This window comes from Anolis carolinensis, chromosome 3, assembly GCF_035594765.1.
Source record: "Anolis carolinensis isolate JA03-04 chromosome 3, rAnoCar3.1.pri, whole genome shotgun sequence".
Classification (NCBI taxonomy): Eukaryota; Metazoa; Chordata; class Lepidosauria; order Squamata; family Dactyloidae; genus Anolis; species Anolis carolinensis.
In genome coordinates this window covers 203,148,259-203,167,158 of record NC_085843.1, presented here as the reverse complement: position 1 = coordinate 203,167,158, position 18,900 = coordinate 203,148,259, and the positions used below count along the sequence as shown (strand labels likewise).

Sequence of the window (18,900 nt, the reverse complement as noted above, 5' to 3'; positions counted from 1 at the left end):
TTTCTTTCCATTTACCCCAACATCATTATCTTCTCCAAGATTTCCTGTCTTCTCATTATGTGGCCAAAGTACTTCATCTTTGCCTCTAATACAGTAAACTTAAGTTGCAAATGTAATTTGGAAAGAGTCAAACTAATGTCCTAATTCATAGCAAATAGTCCAGTTCTATTCATGTCCATGTGATAGCCAATGAGAGTTACTTCCACATAAATGGGTATAACATTTTAGCCTTGGTATCATAGCCCCAAACTATATTGGATGCTAAATGCATCTTTGCATGTATGCTGCATGTTTTGTAAAAATGCAAATTTCATCAGCTGGGGAAATGGATAATTAATGAAATTAAAACAGGCACAGAGGGGGAGAGCTAATCTTCCCTCCCTCTGCTGGAAAATTTCCTCTGAAGATCTCTTGCAATGAAAAGAAATTCCTCATTCACTACATGCACTGATCCTATTAATTATCAGACCTCCAAGTGATGCAATTTGTATTTTAAATAAACATATTTTATAAACAATTTTAATAAACTTTCACATTAAATGTTAAGGTATATTTAACATTGCACATTTGGCTGCTTAGTCACTATGCTGCATTAGCCCCTGCGGTAAATCATATTAAAAATACAACTGACATAAACTGTCATGATGTCAGAGTCAAGTTTGAAAAGAAAACTTCACTTTCAAGATATATAATGCAATTGTTTACAAGTGTTTCCAAGCTAATCACAGCAGAAATTATTAACAGTTCTTCTTTCTAAATGAGTATTAAATATTATATTATATGAATGCAGTCCTGGGGATAATCTGGGCCTTAGGAACAAGATAATAGCATTTGAACATAAAATTTCAATACTGTTTTTCCTGGCTAAAGCTCAAGCTTTGACATCCATATTTTAACATAGATACCTTCTTGTAACATTTTTCATATCATAGAATCATAGAGTTGGGTGGTGCCTCATGGATCACTGAGTCCAGCCTTTTTCTGAAAATGTGTAGAAAATGGGACCTTACTACATCTCAAGGCACTTGGTTCAATTGCCAACTGTTCTTATTGCCAAAAGGTTATTTCTAATGCTCAATCGAAAGCTACTCTCCTATAACCTAAAACAATTAGATTCATTCCTACTTTCAGGGGCAGCAGGGAACAGGGCTGCCCCCTCTCAGTATCAACCCTTGAGGTATTTAAAGAGGGCTGCCTTATGTTCAATCAATCATCAATCATAATACCAAAGGTCCTTTTTGTATGTAGCACTGCTGAGTCATGTATCCTTCATTCTATGCATGAGCCTTTGGTGTTTGTGGTCTTAGGACTTCATCACATGGGTAAATGTACCTGTCATATGACACTTTCACCACAGTTCAGGGACAGAGCCCATTGGACCCCATCAAACGACGTTCATCTACTTCCGGCGGGGCTCCCTGTCTGAACTGTGGTGAAAGCATAAGAAGGAGCAACGAGAACACTGGGGCTTCCCATGTTCTTGTTGCCTACAATGAGGCGAGCGCAGGGCAAGCTAGAAAGCAAAGCTTTCCCCCGTGGGATGAGGAAGGCATTGCCACAGTCGCTGCGGGGTGCTGGATTCCCATGCTGCACCACAGATTTGCCAAGCTGCCTGGTAAATCCCCCCTCTGTCACCCGTGTTGGGCAACTAAATGTGATGAGCTCCTTAATGTAGGTTTTGGTATTTGTCTCTATTTTATTTCATTTTCATACAGTAATTTCTGCCTAAATTTTCTGGTTTACTTAGGTCTTTTTGAATTCTATTCCTATTTTCCCTCTCCAGTTTTGTATCATCTGCAAACTTTATAAGGATTCCCTATATCCTACCCTGTTTCCCTGAAAATAAGACATCCCCAAAAAATAAGACCTAGTAGAAGTTTTGCTGAATTGCTAAATATAAGGCCTCCCCCGAAAGTAAGACCTAGCAAAGGTTTTGTTTGGAAGCATGCCCGGCGCCTGCCAAACAAAACACCATTTAATGATAATAATAATAATAATAATAATAATAATAATAATAATAATAATAATAATGAATCACACAGTCCTAGACACTTGGGAAGTGTTCGACTTGTGATTTTGTGATATGAAATCCAGCATGTCTATCTTGTTTGCTGTGTCATACAATAATAATAATAATAATAATAATAATTATTATTATTATTATTATTATTTTATTTTATACCCCGCTTCCATCTCCCCGGAGGGACTCAGGGTGGCTTACATACCAGTTGTATATGGAAATAATGATAGTAACAAGAAATTCTTGACAGGAGCCACAGTTTGTCTGGTTTAGTTATGTTGGTTTGTGATGACAACTACTGTACAGTATAGAATATATGTTCTTTTTTTTTTGTTCAACAATAAATATGAATTCTTCTTCATGGAAAAATAAGACATCCCCTGAAAATAAGACCTAGCGCATCTTTGGGAGTAAAAAATAATATAAGACACTGTCTTATTTTCGGGGAAACACGGTAGTTAATTGGTAAAAATGTTGAAGAGTAATATCCATAGTATAAAACCCCAAGGCACTGAAAACCTATTTCTAGCTTGAAGCACGGACATTGATGATGACTCTTTGAGCATGGTTTTCCAAACAGTTATGGAATCCTCTGATAATGTTCCAATTGAATCAGTTTGCTAATCAGATCACTATGGGGATCTTATGAAACGCTTTGCTGGAATCCAGATAAATGACATCCCCAGCATTTACATGGTCTAATAAACTAGTGACCTAATTGAGAAAATATTAGTTTGGCAGGATTCAGAAACCTACATTGGCTACTACCAATCATTACATTATCATCAAGATACGTGAGATAGACTCCTGCATTATCGTTTAATATGCTGACTGCTCTCTAGTTTCCTGGATCTTCTTCTCTGCTTTTTTATTTAAAAAGGGGCAATATTTGGCATCTCACCAAATGAGATGCCAAAGATGCTAAGATATCCCCTCCAGATGGAAAGTGAATACATCAGAAAATTCCTTCAGTACTTTAGGATGTAGTTTGTCTATTCCTACAGATCTGAACTTTCTATATAAATGCCTCCCCCCCCCCCCCCCGCCCCCAGTTCTTCTTTGATTTCACTGTGCAACCACGTTGGCTTTTGCTTTTATTTCCCACTTTTCTTTTTCCATTGGATTGTTTGTGATTGTACTTTTTGCAACTCATTCTTCAAGGACTGCCACCCTTATTGAGCATCATTTTCTTCTGGCAAGTCTAGCCATGCAGTCCCCCACCACCACCCAGAAATTCTGTATTTGACTGTATTATTCTTTGCTCTGTCCCAGAACTGCAGTTTTTAACAACTACATGGTCAATTGGTCTGCTTTGATCACTCTCATGGATTTCTGTATAACTGAATTTCTTTGTTATAACAATATTAAAAACTGAAGAACAAAATGAAACAGTTACACAATTTATTAGTCTTCAAAAATGTAAACAAAAATATTTTCCACAGTTGCTCTGATTATGGAAAATCTGATGAGTAGCTGATGACCTAAGCTCTTAAAAGTCTCTCATTCATAGGGGTGCAAACTGATACAAATAACAACAAAATATATTCCCAAAATGTACAGAAAATGTACATTTTGAAAATTATTTATTATTTATTATTATTTATTTCATACATTTATATCCTGTCCTTCTCACACACACACCCCGGCGGGGGGGGGGGGGGACTCAGTGCAGCCTCACCACCTGCAACCATTAGATGCCAAACACAACAATTATAACAATTAAAACTAAAACAAATAGTCAAAACATCAATTATAAAAACATCAATTTAAAATTACATCAATTCAAAGTCATAATCTGAGGTATGTCCATTGTCATTGCCATTGAAAATACCTTTTGAATAGACCTAGGGCTACATAGCTATCAGGATGCTGGGAGTGGTAACAGCATTCCACCCCTCATGAATTTTCTCTTCAATCACCAAAGCAATGCAGTAATTTAAAACTTCAGTCATGCATCTAGAAATAGAGTTTTGGAATCCAAAGTAAAGAGGCAGGGAAAGTTACCAAAGGAATGGAAACATAGCATATATAACAGTTCAAAGTGAACACAACTTTCATCGTCTCAGGCAGTTCTACACAGACACTATAATGCAGTTTGAAGCCAGTTTGAGAGAGGGATGCCCACAAAATGTACACCTCCAATGTCAGCTGCAGCATACATTATGCCCAAAACAGTGTGGTAACAAAACACCAGAACAAATCAGATAATGTGCTGCAGGTGATCAGAGTCACTCTATCCCATGCAGGGCTCGAAACTGGGGTGATCCCGAATTGATACGGATATGCACATTAGTGCATCTCAGCAGACTGGTTAAGAATAAAAATCCTGCATTTTCTAGGATTTTCTATTGACCCACGGATACTCCAGTTCCAGGGTTTGGCTCCAATCCACAATCAGTGGTTACTGTGACCACCATCCAAGCCTCAAGCTGGTTCCTGGGATGTTTGTGTAGGTGCTGCACAGCAAAACTAGTTTAATTTAATCCACTTCCACATTGGATTTTAGTGTCTGTGTAGAACCGCCTTCACTCTCAGCAATGCCAGAATTTGGAAAGTAGAAGAAAATGTCATGGTGGTGGTGGTGGGAGGGAGCATGTCGTATGTGTCGGGGGTGCTTTGAATGCAATTTCCTGCTTCTTGGCAGGGGGTTGGACTGGATGGTCCATGAGGTCTCTTCCAACTCTATTATTTTATGATTCTATGTATGGAACAATGCTCAGATTTTATCTGTCCATGGCTACTCTCCTAGACCTGTTATTAGGTCAGACATGGCAACTATGTGGCTCTCCAAATATTGCTATGTCCACCAATTTGGTAAGTATTCTTTCTCCTATTTTATCTAGTAGAAATATTGAAGAATACTTATTGAAGGACACAGCCTTGCTTAAACTATTTCCTCTAATTTAAGAAGGAACTATTGATGAACAACACTACTGTCTTCTCAGAATGTAAATGCTGTTCCTCCATCTATGGCATATTTGGAAATAACACAAACATTATAAATATACCCTAGGTCTCTAAATAATAAAAAAGGAGCTGTGACAAGATAGTGCTGTTCTTGGAATATCCAACTGCTCTGGATGGAGCACAAAAAAATTCAAGGGAAGACTTTCCAATAAATTCAGGAATCCTAAAGTTTCCTAATTGGATCTTATGCTTTTAACTGACTCTAGTATTTTCTGAGAATATAGGTTAGAAATAGCCCAAATCAAACTGTTGTACTAGAAAAGGAACCATACTGTGATTGTGAAGTTAAATTGCAACTGGCGCATTTCAACATGACAGATCGTCAATATTTGTGATCCTTTACTTTCACCTTTGATATATTATATTTTTAGAGCTGACTTGCAGACAAGACACTTCTGGAGGATAGTTCCTCCCAGCAAAATTGGTTTTTCTTTCTCTTTCCTTTTTCACTCTTTCTGTACATCAAGGAAAACCCTGGGGTTATTCAGCCCCCACTTTATCCTCCAGAGGAGCTGGGGTTTTGTTTGAACATAAACCAGAGAAAACATCAAACATAGGAACCTCTTTCAATCTATACACCTCAGAAAACAACTGCACATGAAGGAGAGAGGGAAGGGGTATCCTTTCTGACACATTCAAAACAATTTAACTATATCCTACACTACATAATGTATCTAGTAACATAAATTTTATTTAAAAGGTAATATATTTTAAATCTAATGTAATAATTATAGTGTATTGTATGTTGCATTATAACAACTTTGAATGCATTTTCCAGGAACTCTAGAAGCAAGCTGTGATACAGAGGTACTTATAAAAAGGGAGAGTGAGAATAAGGTATGAGAATCTGGAGAACTAAACCACAATTTACTTGTACAAACAAAGACATTGTGTCAAATTGACAACATTTTAGCCTGGGAGGAGATTCACATGCATATATCATGTGAGAGGAAAAGCATGTTTCTAAAGAAATTCAGCAAATAGCATTGTCTCTGGGTCAATTCTTCTTTTCTTCAAAGAGTAATACCTGTGAATATTTTGAACTAAGAAATCAAATAATCACAATAAGGGGGGAAACCCCACACAATTTTCTCATATATTTAAGTCATGGATAAAGGACAATTAATGATTTTTTTGAAAAATTAAACATTCACTTATATATTGAGCAGCAGGAAAATGAATAAAAAGACACACATTATTAGCCATACACTCTTTTACAGTCATTTTTGGTTCATATTATCAACACAAAGGAGATGTTAGGAATTAACTCACTGGGAGTGTTGTGTCAGTATCCAGGTGTATATCCTAGCTCAGACATTTCCTTCGTTTTTCAAGAAAAGCGCTGCTTACGATGTCTTGCCTTCCGGATCATTTTCCCCTAGTTACTCTCAATAACAGAAGTCCTACTTGTGAAACACACTGTATGAATATACATGAGGATGATAACCAATCGTCTCCAAGAAAATGGCTTGCTTAACAGCATGGATATTTCCACTTTACATTTGAGCCCGTTGTCTCCACCTAAAATGCTTTTTAATTAATAAACAGCTTGTGAGCATCACTGCTGCCAATTACGCAAGCATCATGCATGAAATATGAGGATTTTGCCCTCCTCTACTCACTCCCCTCCCCCTGTCATATCCATGCCGGCTATTAAAAAAAAATCTAATATTGTTTTTATCCAGCTGGTTGTCAGATCTGGGGTTGTTTTTTCTCAGACTGTATTAAAACCAACATGTCATTTGTAAAACTTCAAAAGCTGCTGATAGCTTGGAAACCTTCACAGTGTAGCAGTGGTAAAAGAGAGGAAAAGGAACAACTACATTTCAATAAGAAAGAAAGCTCAAACAGAAATTTTTGTTGTAAATACGAAATACATTCCAAACATTGGTTGGTACACAACTTACATGTTTACTTGAATGAAAACTAAGAAGAACACAATTAGAATGGAACCAGAAAAACACACATTTTCTAGATCCAGCACTGCAGGATAATAAGTTGCCAGTCATTTATTAGTGTAGAGGTAACTAAAGATCCCAAGATCAAAGACAAAGCAAAGCCTTCTTGGGTCAATATGCTATTATGTGTAATTCCATGTATGCATTAGCAGAAGAGACCAAAATCAATCTTAGAATCTATGAAGTTAACCTTATATTGAACAAGATCATTGGCACACCTAGACATCTGACTGGAACTAGTTCTCCTAGGACTCAGTTTTCCAGCAACTGCCAGCAGAAATCTTTCTTAAATTGGAAAAGTTGTTGACTGAGCCTGGGATATTTGAAGTATGTGTTCTATCACTAATCTTTCTAATAAGGTTTGTAGAAACTATAAAATGAACTATGCACAGCTTTAATCCTGTTCTCCATATAGCCTTTTTGTTTTTATTTTCAAATTTCCCTCTAATATCCCTCCTCTTTTATGAAATATTATCTCAGCTTACACTTTCCAGTCCCTTGGATCTGTAAGAATATAGGGGCTGCATATAAATTACTATACTGGGGAAAGAATTAATGAGAAGGACAGAATTCCCTTTAAAATAACAGTTGGAAGTACAGTACAAACCCCGTATCCGTAGTACTGATACTTGTTTTATTTGCCCGAATCAAATAAAATATTAATCTCTATGTCAGTTTCGATGTAGACTTTATTATCAGTACTGTATACATTTATTAGTTCTTGCATGCAAGGTGGTGATTAGTTGGATAAAAATGTGAAGGCTTCAAAATGTGGAAGTATTGCTTTGATGTGACAGGAAAGAACAGAAAGTGGAGTATGCATGTAGGGTATGGTTGCTGAGTAGATAGAAAATTGTATTGTATATACTCATATATGTCTAGAAATTTTAGTCAAAAAATCAGTCCAAAAGCCTGGCTCGGGCTATCCATGGGTCAATGTGAGTACTGTGTCTTAACTTTTATCAAAAAAGGAACCACCCCTCTCTCTTACTAGAGTGGCAAAAGGCAAGAGGTTAGTCCATCTCAGAAGACCCTAAAAGGAGCACCGATCCCCTCTACTATCTTCCCCGTTGGACCATTTCTGGCCTTTTTGAATATTGAACAGAGGAAGAGACGGTGGCAGTGGCGAAGAATGATTGGTCCTCTGAGGAGGCATTGGTGCTTTCCATTCTTGACTTACCCGTGAGTCATAAAAAATGTGGGCTGCAAAACCTGACCTTGGCTTCTGCATGAGGCCGACTTTGCATTCATATACTTATATGGTATATGTCAGGGTAAATTTTTTTTTCTCAATTGTGGTTCATATGTGCAACCTTTCCTCCAAAACACAAGAACAGGAGAGCACTGATGAATCCATTAGCACACAGGAGATTGCAGAACTCTGAGTATGGTCAACTTTTGCAACTCCTGAAGAAGGATCTAGTGAAGATACTCTCTCTCTCTCTCTATATATATATATATACACACACACACACACACACACACACACGTTTTATATTGTATTTGATGATCTGGTTTTTGTGTATTTGTTTGTTTGTTTGTGTATTTGTTTGTTTGTCTTGCATGCGAAAGACCTATGGTCTAAGCATTAAATAAATTTGGTATTTGGTATATATATATATATATACACACATACAGTAGAGTCTCACTTATCCAACACTCGCTTTCTGGATTATCCAACACATTTTTGTAATCAATGTTTTCAATATATCGTGATATTTTGGTGCTAAATTCATAAATACAGTAATTACTACATAGCATTACTGCATATTGAACTACTTTTTCTGCCAAATTTGTTGTCTAACATGATGTTTTGGTGCTTCATTTGTAAAATCATAACTTAATTTGATGTTTAATAGGCTTTTCCTTAATGCCTCCTTATTATCCAACATATTCACTTATCCAACATTCTGCCGGCCTGTTTATGTTGGATAAGTGAGACTCTACTGTGTGTATATATATATATATATATATATATATATATAGAGAGAGAGAGAGAGAGAGAGAGAGAGAGGGAGGGAGGGAGAGCAATCTGAATTAACCATGATCCGTTTCGGAGTCCCGGATTTCGATGGTGGTCCCAATCCATTTTTCGGGAGCTTCCTGAATTTGGGAGGACAGAAATCTGTTTTTTTGTTCAGGAAGCCGAAAGTTTCATTTTCGATCCAGCCCATTGCCAGCAAGGGGGAGGGGACTATCCAGGCTCTCCTTCCTGTCATTTTAGGCATCGTTAAACCACTGAGCTGCTAAATTTGCTGACCAAAAGGTCGGCGGTTTGAATCTGGGGAGCAGAGTGAGCTCCTGCTGTTAGCCCCTCTTCTGCCAACCTAGCAGTTTGAAAACATGCAAATGTGAGTAGATCAATAGGTGCTGCTTTCAAAAAGAGACTCCAACTACAGAAGAATGGCTAATGAAAATAATGGAAATCATGGACATGGATCTATTGACGCAACTATTATCCCAACATCAAGGAAAACCAAAGAAAACTATGGACTGGGCTCTATTTAAGAACTTTATGAAGAAAGAGAATAGAAAGGTATTTATATAGCTGAATTCAGAGAAATGAGGACAACTTGCTGGCCAAGGAATACAAATGAGAGAGAGGCAAAAGCAAAAGGAGATAATTAAAGACATTATCAACATTGGAGAAAATTGGAAGTTCAAATAAACCCCCCTTTACCCCCCCCCCCATTTTTGAACTCCCTCCCTTCTTACTGGTCCCCTTTCCTACATCTTCGTTTTTCTTCTCTTTTATCACTATATTCTTCTCCCTAACCTTTCACAATTTCTTGTACTACATACTTTCTTTAATCATCCCCGTATCTACCTCATACATTAGTTTACCCCATGATTTGATTCTATCACTATGTAAAACATTAATAAAAATTATTTAAAAAACTACAATAGGTACCACTTATTGGGAAGGTAATGGTGCTTCATGCAGTCATGTCAGCCACATGACCTTGGAGGTGTCTAGGGACAATGCCGGCTCTTCGGCTTAGAAATAGAGATGAGCACCAACCCCAAGTCGGACACAACTAGACTTAATGTCAGGGGAAAACTTTTACCCTTTTCCTAACCCTTGTCCTTATATCCTTCATTAAGACCTGGATTAAAAGCATCAGAGTGGCAGTGGAGCTCATGGCATTACGGCCTTTCAAACCAGCCAAACAAGCCGAAGGCAAAAATCCAAAACGAATCCATGCACAAGCTGTGTGTATATATATAACCAGAGGTTCAGGCCTCTTGCTTAGTATCATGTTCAGTCATATTTTCTGAATCCTCAGCACTAGGGACACATTTTAATAACAGATAAACAAAAAATTGCTAAGGACATACAGAGACAGTTGAATGCAGTTTATGCAAACCCATGTAGAAACTGGAAGAGAAACATAAATATTTTTAGTAAGTTCTTCTCACACCTATGTTTTTGTTCCTTGTTGACCTTTATAGAGCTCCTATGTGAAATATAAACATGGATGTTATTGTGACATGGGTTTCAGAAGCACTGAAGCATCAACATCAGGTAAGTCAAGTGGGAATAGTTTTGTACCTATGTAAACTTGTACAACAAAAATGTTAGGCTTCATGTTGCTACAAGATTCTTCTATTTCTACAACAATTGTATTTAAAAAATAACAAGCACTAGAGAGCTGTGCCCTTTCCTTCATTTCAAGATTGGCATCTATTTCCTATAACATTTCATGTAGATATTGAAAAATGTTCTATTAAACGTGACAGATATTTGTTGTTGGTCTTTGTTTACAAAACCCAATCATTTCAAGAGTCTTCTGGCAACTCAGTGCTTAATTATGTTAAATTCTGTTGCTTTATCCAGAAATTGGTATATTTTGTACTTAAGATATTTACATGATCTTAAAGCATGGCCAGTATATCCTTTGGCTTTATATTTCTTATTGAGGACCAAGGAGCTCTTAGTCGACTACAGAAAGAACAGACTAGAAATCCAGCCCTTGGTCATAAATGGAGACCAAGTGGAGCGGGTGGCCAGTTTTAGGTCACTGTTGACCTGGTTAAGAGGGCCGAGTAGAGATTGTATTATCTAAGACTTCTAAGGAAACATCAACTGAATGATAAACTATTGGTGATGTTCTACGGCTGTGTTATAGAGAGTGTTCTAACTTACTGTATCTGTGCATGGTTTGGTAACGGTGGTAGATAGGAAAGCATTCCAAAGGGTCACCACTACTGCACAGAGAATTATTGGTTGCCCTTTACCCTCTTTGGAAGACGTTTATAAGTCCTGTAGCCTTAAGAAAGCTCAAAACATTCTTAAGGATCCATCTCACCTAGGATATACTTTTTTTTGGAATTATTACCATCTTGCAGATGATATAGGATGGCAAATAGACTGAGAGGTAGCCTTTACCCTAGAGCTATAACTATATTGAACTCTGTGGTTTCACAATGATGTGGCATTGGGGGCTGTGCAGTGGTGGTTGGGATGTGGAGAGATGGGTGTGTTGTTTTTGTTATGTGTACTGGAGAAAGCATTTAATTTTGTTGTACAATGTATAATGAGAATAAAACTATTCTATTCTATTGATAAAATATTTTTTCTTCTTGCTAAGGAGAGCTCTGTTAATATGCCATTATTGTCAGTATGAAGAAGATATAACCATATGTGTAGATCATGATATATGCTCTGCAATTTAACCTATGTCAAAATAGATCAACACAGGTTTGCTCAGCTAAATTACTATTTTGTTTCCTATACTCTTCACAGATGGAAGCAATGTTGAGCATGGTGCACTGTGTTTAATCCTAGAGCTATTACTGAATGGGACTATTGACATTAACATGAAAATGTCTCAGTGTTGTTAGTTTAATAACCCTTTCCTCTTCCTAACAGGCTAGTACTTCCCCAGGCAAATGTTAGCTCTGACTCTGATGCTTTTCTCAGGAGAGCGGTTAACTTTTATGCTTTCTCTGTCTACTTAGGATTTAAATACCTTGACCACACAGGGAACTACTGGGACAGAAATCTAGATTAAAACATGATGTGAGCATTAAATATCGACATTCAAGTTACATTGCAGATCTCTATTAAACCTCTTACATAGAGATCTTTAAACTACAGTAAGCTGCAAGGTATGAAAAGAATTGTTCTTTATTCAAACAGAGTTAAAACAACAAAGGAGAGAAAAAACAGGATGTCAGCAGTTGTGAGATGCTGAATCTTTCACTAGAACTTAATTTTTGATTCCACCCAACAATCAATTGTTGTTCCCCATAAGAGGTTTGAAAGTGCATCTTACTGCTGGTAAGAAGTGAAATTTTCACTAAACGATTATGTTAAAAACATCTCAAGATTAGAGGACATTTCCAAGAATGATCAGTTTTCTGCAATGCATTTAATATTTCAATTACAGTCTACACTCGGTCCTCCACATTCACTGGGGTTGGGTGCAGACTCTTGGGAAAGTGTGTTGTGGCCCAACCTCTATTTGAGCTGTCAGGTGACCCTGAGGTAAGGCCCATTCAGCCTATGATTATGATATACCCCTGCATCTGCCTTGTCAGAGGATGCTGGATTTGGGCCTGAGATGCAACCAGAGTCCCAGTGGATTCTGGAACTAGAGACAGAATGGTTGCAAGTAGACAGTTTGAATCACATTCCCCTATGCAGTCAAGGCCAGGCCTTCTGATGCCAGATGGACATTCCAGTTCAGATGCTGAAAATGATAACACAGAAAGGGCTAATGAGCTTGACAGGAGAGGAGCGATAACTCAACACCGGACAGAGAGGGAGTCTGTGTGAAGGAGTAGACAGCTGCTTTTGAAGAGAACTAATAAGCACTATTCTCATGCTTTGAGGCCTTGAATTTGCCTTAAAATGTTTGCTTTCTCTGACACATTCAGAGGTGGCAACATTGCTAATCCAAGAGAGAAAGATCTTTGCTCTGTGTTCCTGTGTATTCCTGCAGCCGTGTATCTTGCTTCAAGTTCCAGCCTTGCTTCGGCCTTTTAATCTAGTTGAATGTTCCAGGGACTTTGCCGTTTGGATTTCTATTCTAGCCAAGACCCTTGCCTTGTGTTCCAGCATTGACTTTATACTATCTTGGAGTTTGATCCTGTATTTTAGTCTTGTTTCCTGAGTGTTCATTTGACTCATGCCTTGGAATTAATCTTGTTTGGATTATTCTTGATACCTTTCTTGGGACTTACTTTGATATCCAGTTTGGACTATGTTTTTTGAGTGACTTTTATAGACTCTTGTTTCAGATTTTCTAGTCCTTTGTTCTTGTGGATTTAAACCCATTTTATTGACTCTGAACTTTGATTTCACTATTGCTTGCATATAACCTTCAATAAACAGCTTGCTTGCTTATATCCAATGTGGTTTTGAGGTGCCCACATAGCCTAGGGGTGCAACAAAGTGGAATAAACATGACATTTAAAAATGTTATTTTTTATCTGAGGGAATACCTCTCTAGTAACCCTAGGTCCTCCAGTGTGGATGGTGACCATAGAATCACATTGGAGGACCTGCAAATGCCCATAAAAGCTTTCTCTTTGGGAATCTCTGGGTACCCCAGGTTAATTTGACCATGCAATCACACTGGAGGATCTAGAGATTTTAGAGAAAACATATTAATCAAATCCATAAATAATCAAATCTGTAAGAGTTAAAAAGCAAATGTGGAGGCTCACTGTATTCTGTTGAGATTCAAAAAGTTGTTTCAGGGCTAAATTAAATGTCATGCCCACTCGTGTCAAACCATGTGTGGCCTCATAATGCGGCATGAGCCAGCATTTTTAATACCGGTTCATACTGATTTTGTCCTGTGTGGAAGTGATGACATGACAGAGCTTGGAGATGGAAGTCCCTTCTCCTCTCCAAGCTCCACTGCATCATAACTGCAGGCAAAGAAGAGAATGGACAGCTTCCAGGAGCAATTAAAGAAGAGTTCTACTTATTTTGAGGGCAAAACAGGGAGCAGGGAGCGCTGTTATCTCATCTCTCCAGATTGCCTGAGCCCCAAGACTGAGGGATGGCTGAGGAGATGCCACCTGGGATTGTGGATGGCAATCCTAGGTGTCTGTCTCCACAGACCCCATACTTGCAAAAAAGATATGGATATTTGCAGTTAAACTCAGGCGTAAACCAGATGTGCTCTAAGTTAACTTGAGAGTTAGCATAATGTAGTGGCATGAGTGTTGGACTTAGAACTCTGGACATCTTGGATTAATTCTTTGCTCAACTATAGAAACTAGACTTGTGCATAGATTTGTTTTGGCCATTTGCCTTTGCCTTCTTCATTTTTTTCAGATGCCTGTAACAAAAAAGTCTCTGCCACCACGTTTTTTTTCAACCAAGCTGCCGGTGGCTGCCGTGTCATGGCTACCTTCTGCTCTATTTGGGATAGCATGGAGAGGCCACCACATGCTTGCATGGAGTTTCTCTGTGAGCCCTGCCTTTTGGGCCAATCAGAATAGAATAAAGCTGTGATGTGTCTTATGCAAGCTGTGCCTATTTAATGGGGCAAGTGCCTCCATTGCTCAGTTGTGCCCTGGCTCTAGGGAGAGGTGCTTCAGTCCAATTGCCTTGCCACTCACTGTCAACTTTAGCCTTTGCTTGGCATGGTCTCTCTTTTGCCATGAATCTTTTTGATTTTCCTTTATTTTTATTTTCTTGATGTTTTATTTAGTGGGGCTGGGAGATGGAAGTGCTGCACAGTGTTTGGGGACTTGTGGGTGGGTGTGCTTTTCTTTTAGCATAGCTCTGAGCTTTGAGTCACCTTTTAGCCTCTGCTAAAGACTTTAGCTTCTTCACTTATCTCTCCTCCCTCATCTCTTTCAGAAAGTGCCTTTCAAAGATGTGTAGATGTGTCCTTCAAGTGTGGCCATTTTCATCCCAATAGCTCTAAAATTATGGAAAGTCCATTACTGCCCCCCCCCCCTCCAATCTAGCTGCATTTTCCTGTTGCGGACCAAAAATGCACATTCAGGAGGTGGGGAAAAACAGAGCCACGGGTCTCCTGAAATCTGAATAGCAGAAATGGCTTGAGATTCAGCCAAAATGCACAAGCCTAATAGAAACCCACTAGGAACCTCATTACATGGAAGTCCTTGATGCAGAGGACAGCAGGGGAATCCATAGGGCTGTAGGGCAAATTGTGGGGCAGCAGGGCAAATTCGTTGCTTAGCACCCCACATCGCCTGCATCAATCAATCGCCCATCACGTGCCGGAAATTGTACCTTTCCAGCATGCTCCTGCACTATCTCCAGCATTTTCTATCCGAGCACGGGTAGTCTCCCATGTTCAGAGTTCTCTGTTGTACACTTCACTGATGCAGCCAGCATGGAGCCCCACCGGAAATAGGTGTCAATCATGTCATGCGATCTGGCAGGCTCTGTGTTGGATGCATCAGTGAAGTGTTCTGTGATGGTGAATTTTCCAAATGTGATGATGTCCTAGATGACCTTGGGCAAGTCACAGTCTCTTAACCTTAGCCTTCTGAACAAATCTTGCCAAAGAAAACCCCATGATAGGGTCACTCTAAGTTGGAAACAACTTAAAGGCACACCACTACTACAACAATACCAATATGAAGTTAGCTTATCAAGTCTACATTTGGAAAATGCATTAATCTATTTAGTTTTTATATTTGAATTACACTCATTCCCTAAAAATAGCACATGTAGAGGTTAACAATAAAATAAAAAATACAGTTAAAATACCAAATAAATTAATACATAACACAAGTTCTACATTAAATTCTCAGCATCCATTTAGGCTATTGAATGTTTCTGAGCAGGTTCTTGACCATGAAAAACTGGATCATTTACTATGAAACTGAAGATGTATTTATCATTGTCATTCTTATCACAGAAAACAGCAACAAGATCTATCAACATAATAAAGCTGCTGAGGTTCTACATCAAGCATTGATCTGCTATGAATAATTAACTAGAGAAAAAAAAATACCTTGCTACAAATAAGAACCCCACAATGGTGTTGGAAAACATTAAGTACAGGTGTCTTTGTGGCCATGTAAATTTACACCTAGTAACATATTGTAGTAGATATGGTGGTGTTGATCAATACCAAGTAGAAAATATGGATTGCTCAAATAATTGGGCTATCGTAACACCAACTAATATAATAAAATCGATCTGCCCATTTTATAATAGCCCCATTCTTGAGGTGTTGCCAATGCTATATTGCACTTTGTCCATTTTAACTGTGAAATTACCTTCCCCATTTCGGCCCATTTCGGCACATGTTGCACGTTGCCTGGGTTCTATGAATTAGTCTCCAGTGTTAATATTGTATGTTTTATGTTGATTTTAACGATTGTTTTTACTGTAATTGATGTTTTTATTGAATAACTGTTTTATTGCTGTGTTTTGATATTTGATTGTTTTATCGGGCAAGGCCCCATGTAAGCCGCCCCGAGTCCCTTCGGGGAGATGGGGCGGGGTATAAAAATAAAGTTATTATTATTATTATTATTAAAACCTGAAAAATCAAACAGTTGTAAGGGAGATAGAAATAGTAAATTTCAAGAAATGATGTACAAAGAAAATATTAAAACATTATCTTTCCTAAATTTGTATGTAACCTATTACATGTATGTATCCATCACAGAAGAAATATATAATATGTAATAGTACATATCATGAATAATAACATACTATATAGCAATATTTACAATGTAATGTTTTCAGTATCTAATATATGGCAATATGCAAAATAAATGGTATAACAGATATAATATATTTACATAACAATATTTGTACAATATAAGTGAAAATACAGATTGTGTAAGAGCTCCTTTACAAGTTATCCTTTTGGCCACATAGGTTAATTTAGCGATTTGAAAAAAGCTATGAAACTATAAAACACATGATTTCATTACTTTTTTAAAAACTGTAATATATTAATATTTTTATGCACAACATACTGTATGCACAGCCTTCTGTTCACTGGCTATAACCCAAGAAACAAGAGTCTTATGCATGTTTTTTATGGAATTCATTAAACTTCAAATTTGTTGTACCTTATTATTAATCATTTCAGTTAAATCAGTGTAACTGCAATTAATATTGTTTTGAATAGTCAGCAGACACTATGTTTTTTCCCCTGTGTCAGGAGCGACTTATTTCAGCTTAGTCTTCATCTTAACAAAATACAGCAAAAGTCGTCAAGAACTATGACGAAAATATTTCCCTTATTAGCCATATTACAATGAGGAATTGTTTTTATGCTTCAGTAACTATAAAGCTTTATCTAGTGAAAAGATAAGTAGCTTTGCCAAATCATTTGCAAATGTCCTTGAATTATAGCAAGCATCTTAATGTTACAGCTTTGAAACAGAACAAACAAAAACCCTCTGAGTACTAACCAGCACTGAAGTGAAGCTCATTCCTTGTGGAACTGAAATGATCATTTAAACAGATGACATGACAACAGGGCAAGGGACAACCTGGATCAGCATGTTATTTAGAGCAGAGCATATGTTTCTGAGACAACCTCATCACAGGAATTTTTTCATTAGTGCTGGATGAACTTCAGAAGGATCAGAGAGCCTGCCCAGATTAGTAACCCAAAAGCAGGATGCTTGGTCATGGGTATTTAAACTATTTTTAGTGTAAACATAATGGCAATAGGATGATGCCCTTCTCCCTCCTCCCATTAAAACAATCAAAATGACTAAAATCTGCACATACCAATCTGCGAATCTCTCGTTCACACTCTCTCTTTATTCTGGTGATTTCTTCTTGGTGAAGGTGATACACACTCCTTATCTCTGCCGCTTTAATTTTGTCAGCTTGCACGACCACAGATAAAGCCTCTTCCACTTGTTTTTTAGCCCCCTTAAGCTCTGAAATTTCCTGCTGCATTTTGATTTTTTCAACTTCAAATCCTTTCTTGGCCTCTTCCTTTGCTTCGGCGAAGAGGACAGTCTTAACCTTATCAGGCGTTCCATCCCGTACGGCATTAAGCAAGGCCTGTAGTCTTTGAATTTCATTATCTTTAATTTTTATGACTCTAAGAAGCTCAGCTTCATGCTGTCTTAAAAGTCCTTCCCGAACAGCCTGGAGCTCCTTCATTTTTTCTTCATGAAGTTTGGCCTTGAGTTCTGTTACATTCACTATGTTTTTATGCTGTTCGTGTTCTTTGATCTGCCTCACTTCCTGGTTTTTCTCCCTCTCCAATTTGCTGACCTGGAAGAAGAGGAAGAGCAAGAAAGGATCACACAGTATATTTTAGGCTTATCTTATCAACACCTAACACATCAGGGATGCTTTAGCCTTGGATTCCTGCACACACTCAGGGCTGGACTTAGATCATGGGGGAACTTCCAACTCCACAAGTCAATGTTGGACACTCTTCTCATGAAATCATGAGATTTTATTATTGACAACTAAGATCCAACAGAATAACATGGAATTTGTGGATGTATTTAATAACCTATTTTTACTATCAACACCAGCAACTAGTGTGGTGCCCAAATCAGTAAGATTGTAAACAGGTGGCATAGAAAAGATGGGATTAGCAGCAATTCTCAGGACAATACTATCTCCAGGCTGTGTTGTGTAGATGGAAACAGAAGAGAATTTTATTCTACCTTGTCTGGTAGCTTCTAATGAAAAGAGAAAAATGCATGTATAAACTCTAATAAGAGCATGTCCTGCTAAGTGTCAGCATTGGTTACAACTTGGAAGGAAGAATACCATTACATATCTGGTGCAGTAGGCTATATATCAGAGGAAGGAACTAGGAAAGCATTCCTTGCCTAAGAAAACCCTATAGCAGTGGTTCACAACCTGGGGTCCCTAGATGTTTTTGGCCTATAACCCCCAGAAATCCCATCCAGTTTACCAGCTGTTAGGATTTCTCAGAGTTAAAGGCCAAAAACATCTGGGGACCTCAGGTTGAGAACCACTGCCCCATAGAATCCATGGGTTCACTATAAGTCAGT

General features: G+C 38.0%; 1 protein-coding gene across 20 annotated transcripts in view; it reads right to left on the bottom strand.

Annotated features, from left to right (window-relative positions):
* jakmip3 (Janus kinase and microtubule interacting protein 3) overlaps positions 1–18,900 on the bottom strand; it is a 166,807-nt gene that overhangs the window by 70,727 nt on the left and 77,180 nt on the right. For all 20 annotated transcript variants that reach the window (XM_062976088.1, XM_062976094.1, XM_062976093.1 and 17 more), the window contains one exon: positions 17,645–18,142. In XM_062976088.1, the coding sequence (XP_062832158.1) occupies positions 17,645–18,142 (498 nt within the window). The remainder of the gene's footprint in view (positions 1–17,644; positions 18,143–18,900) is intronic.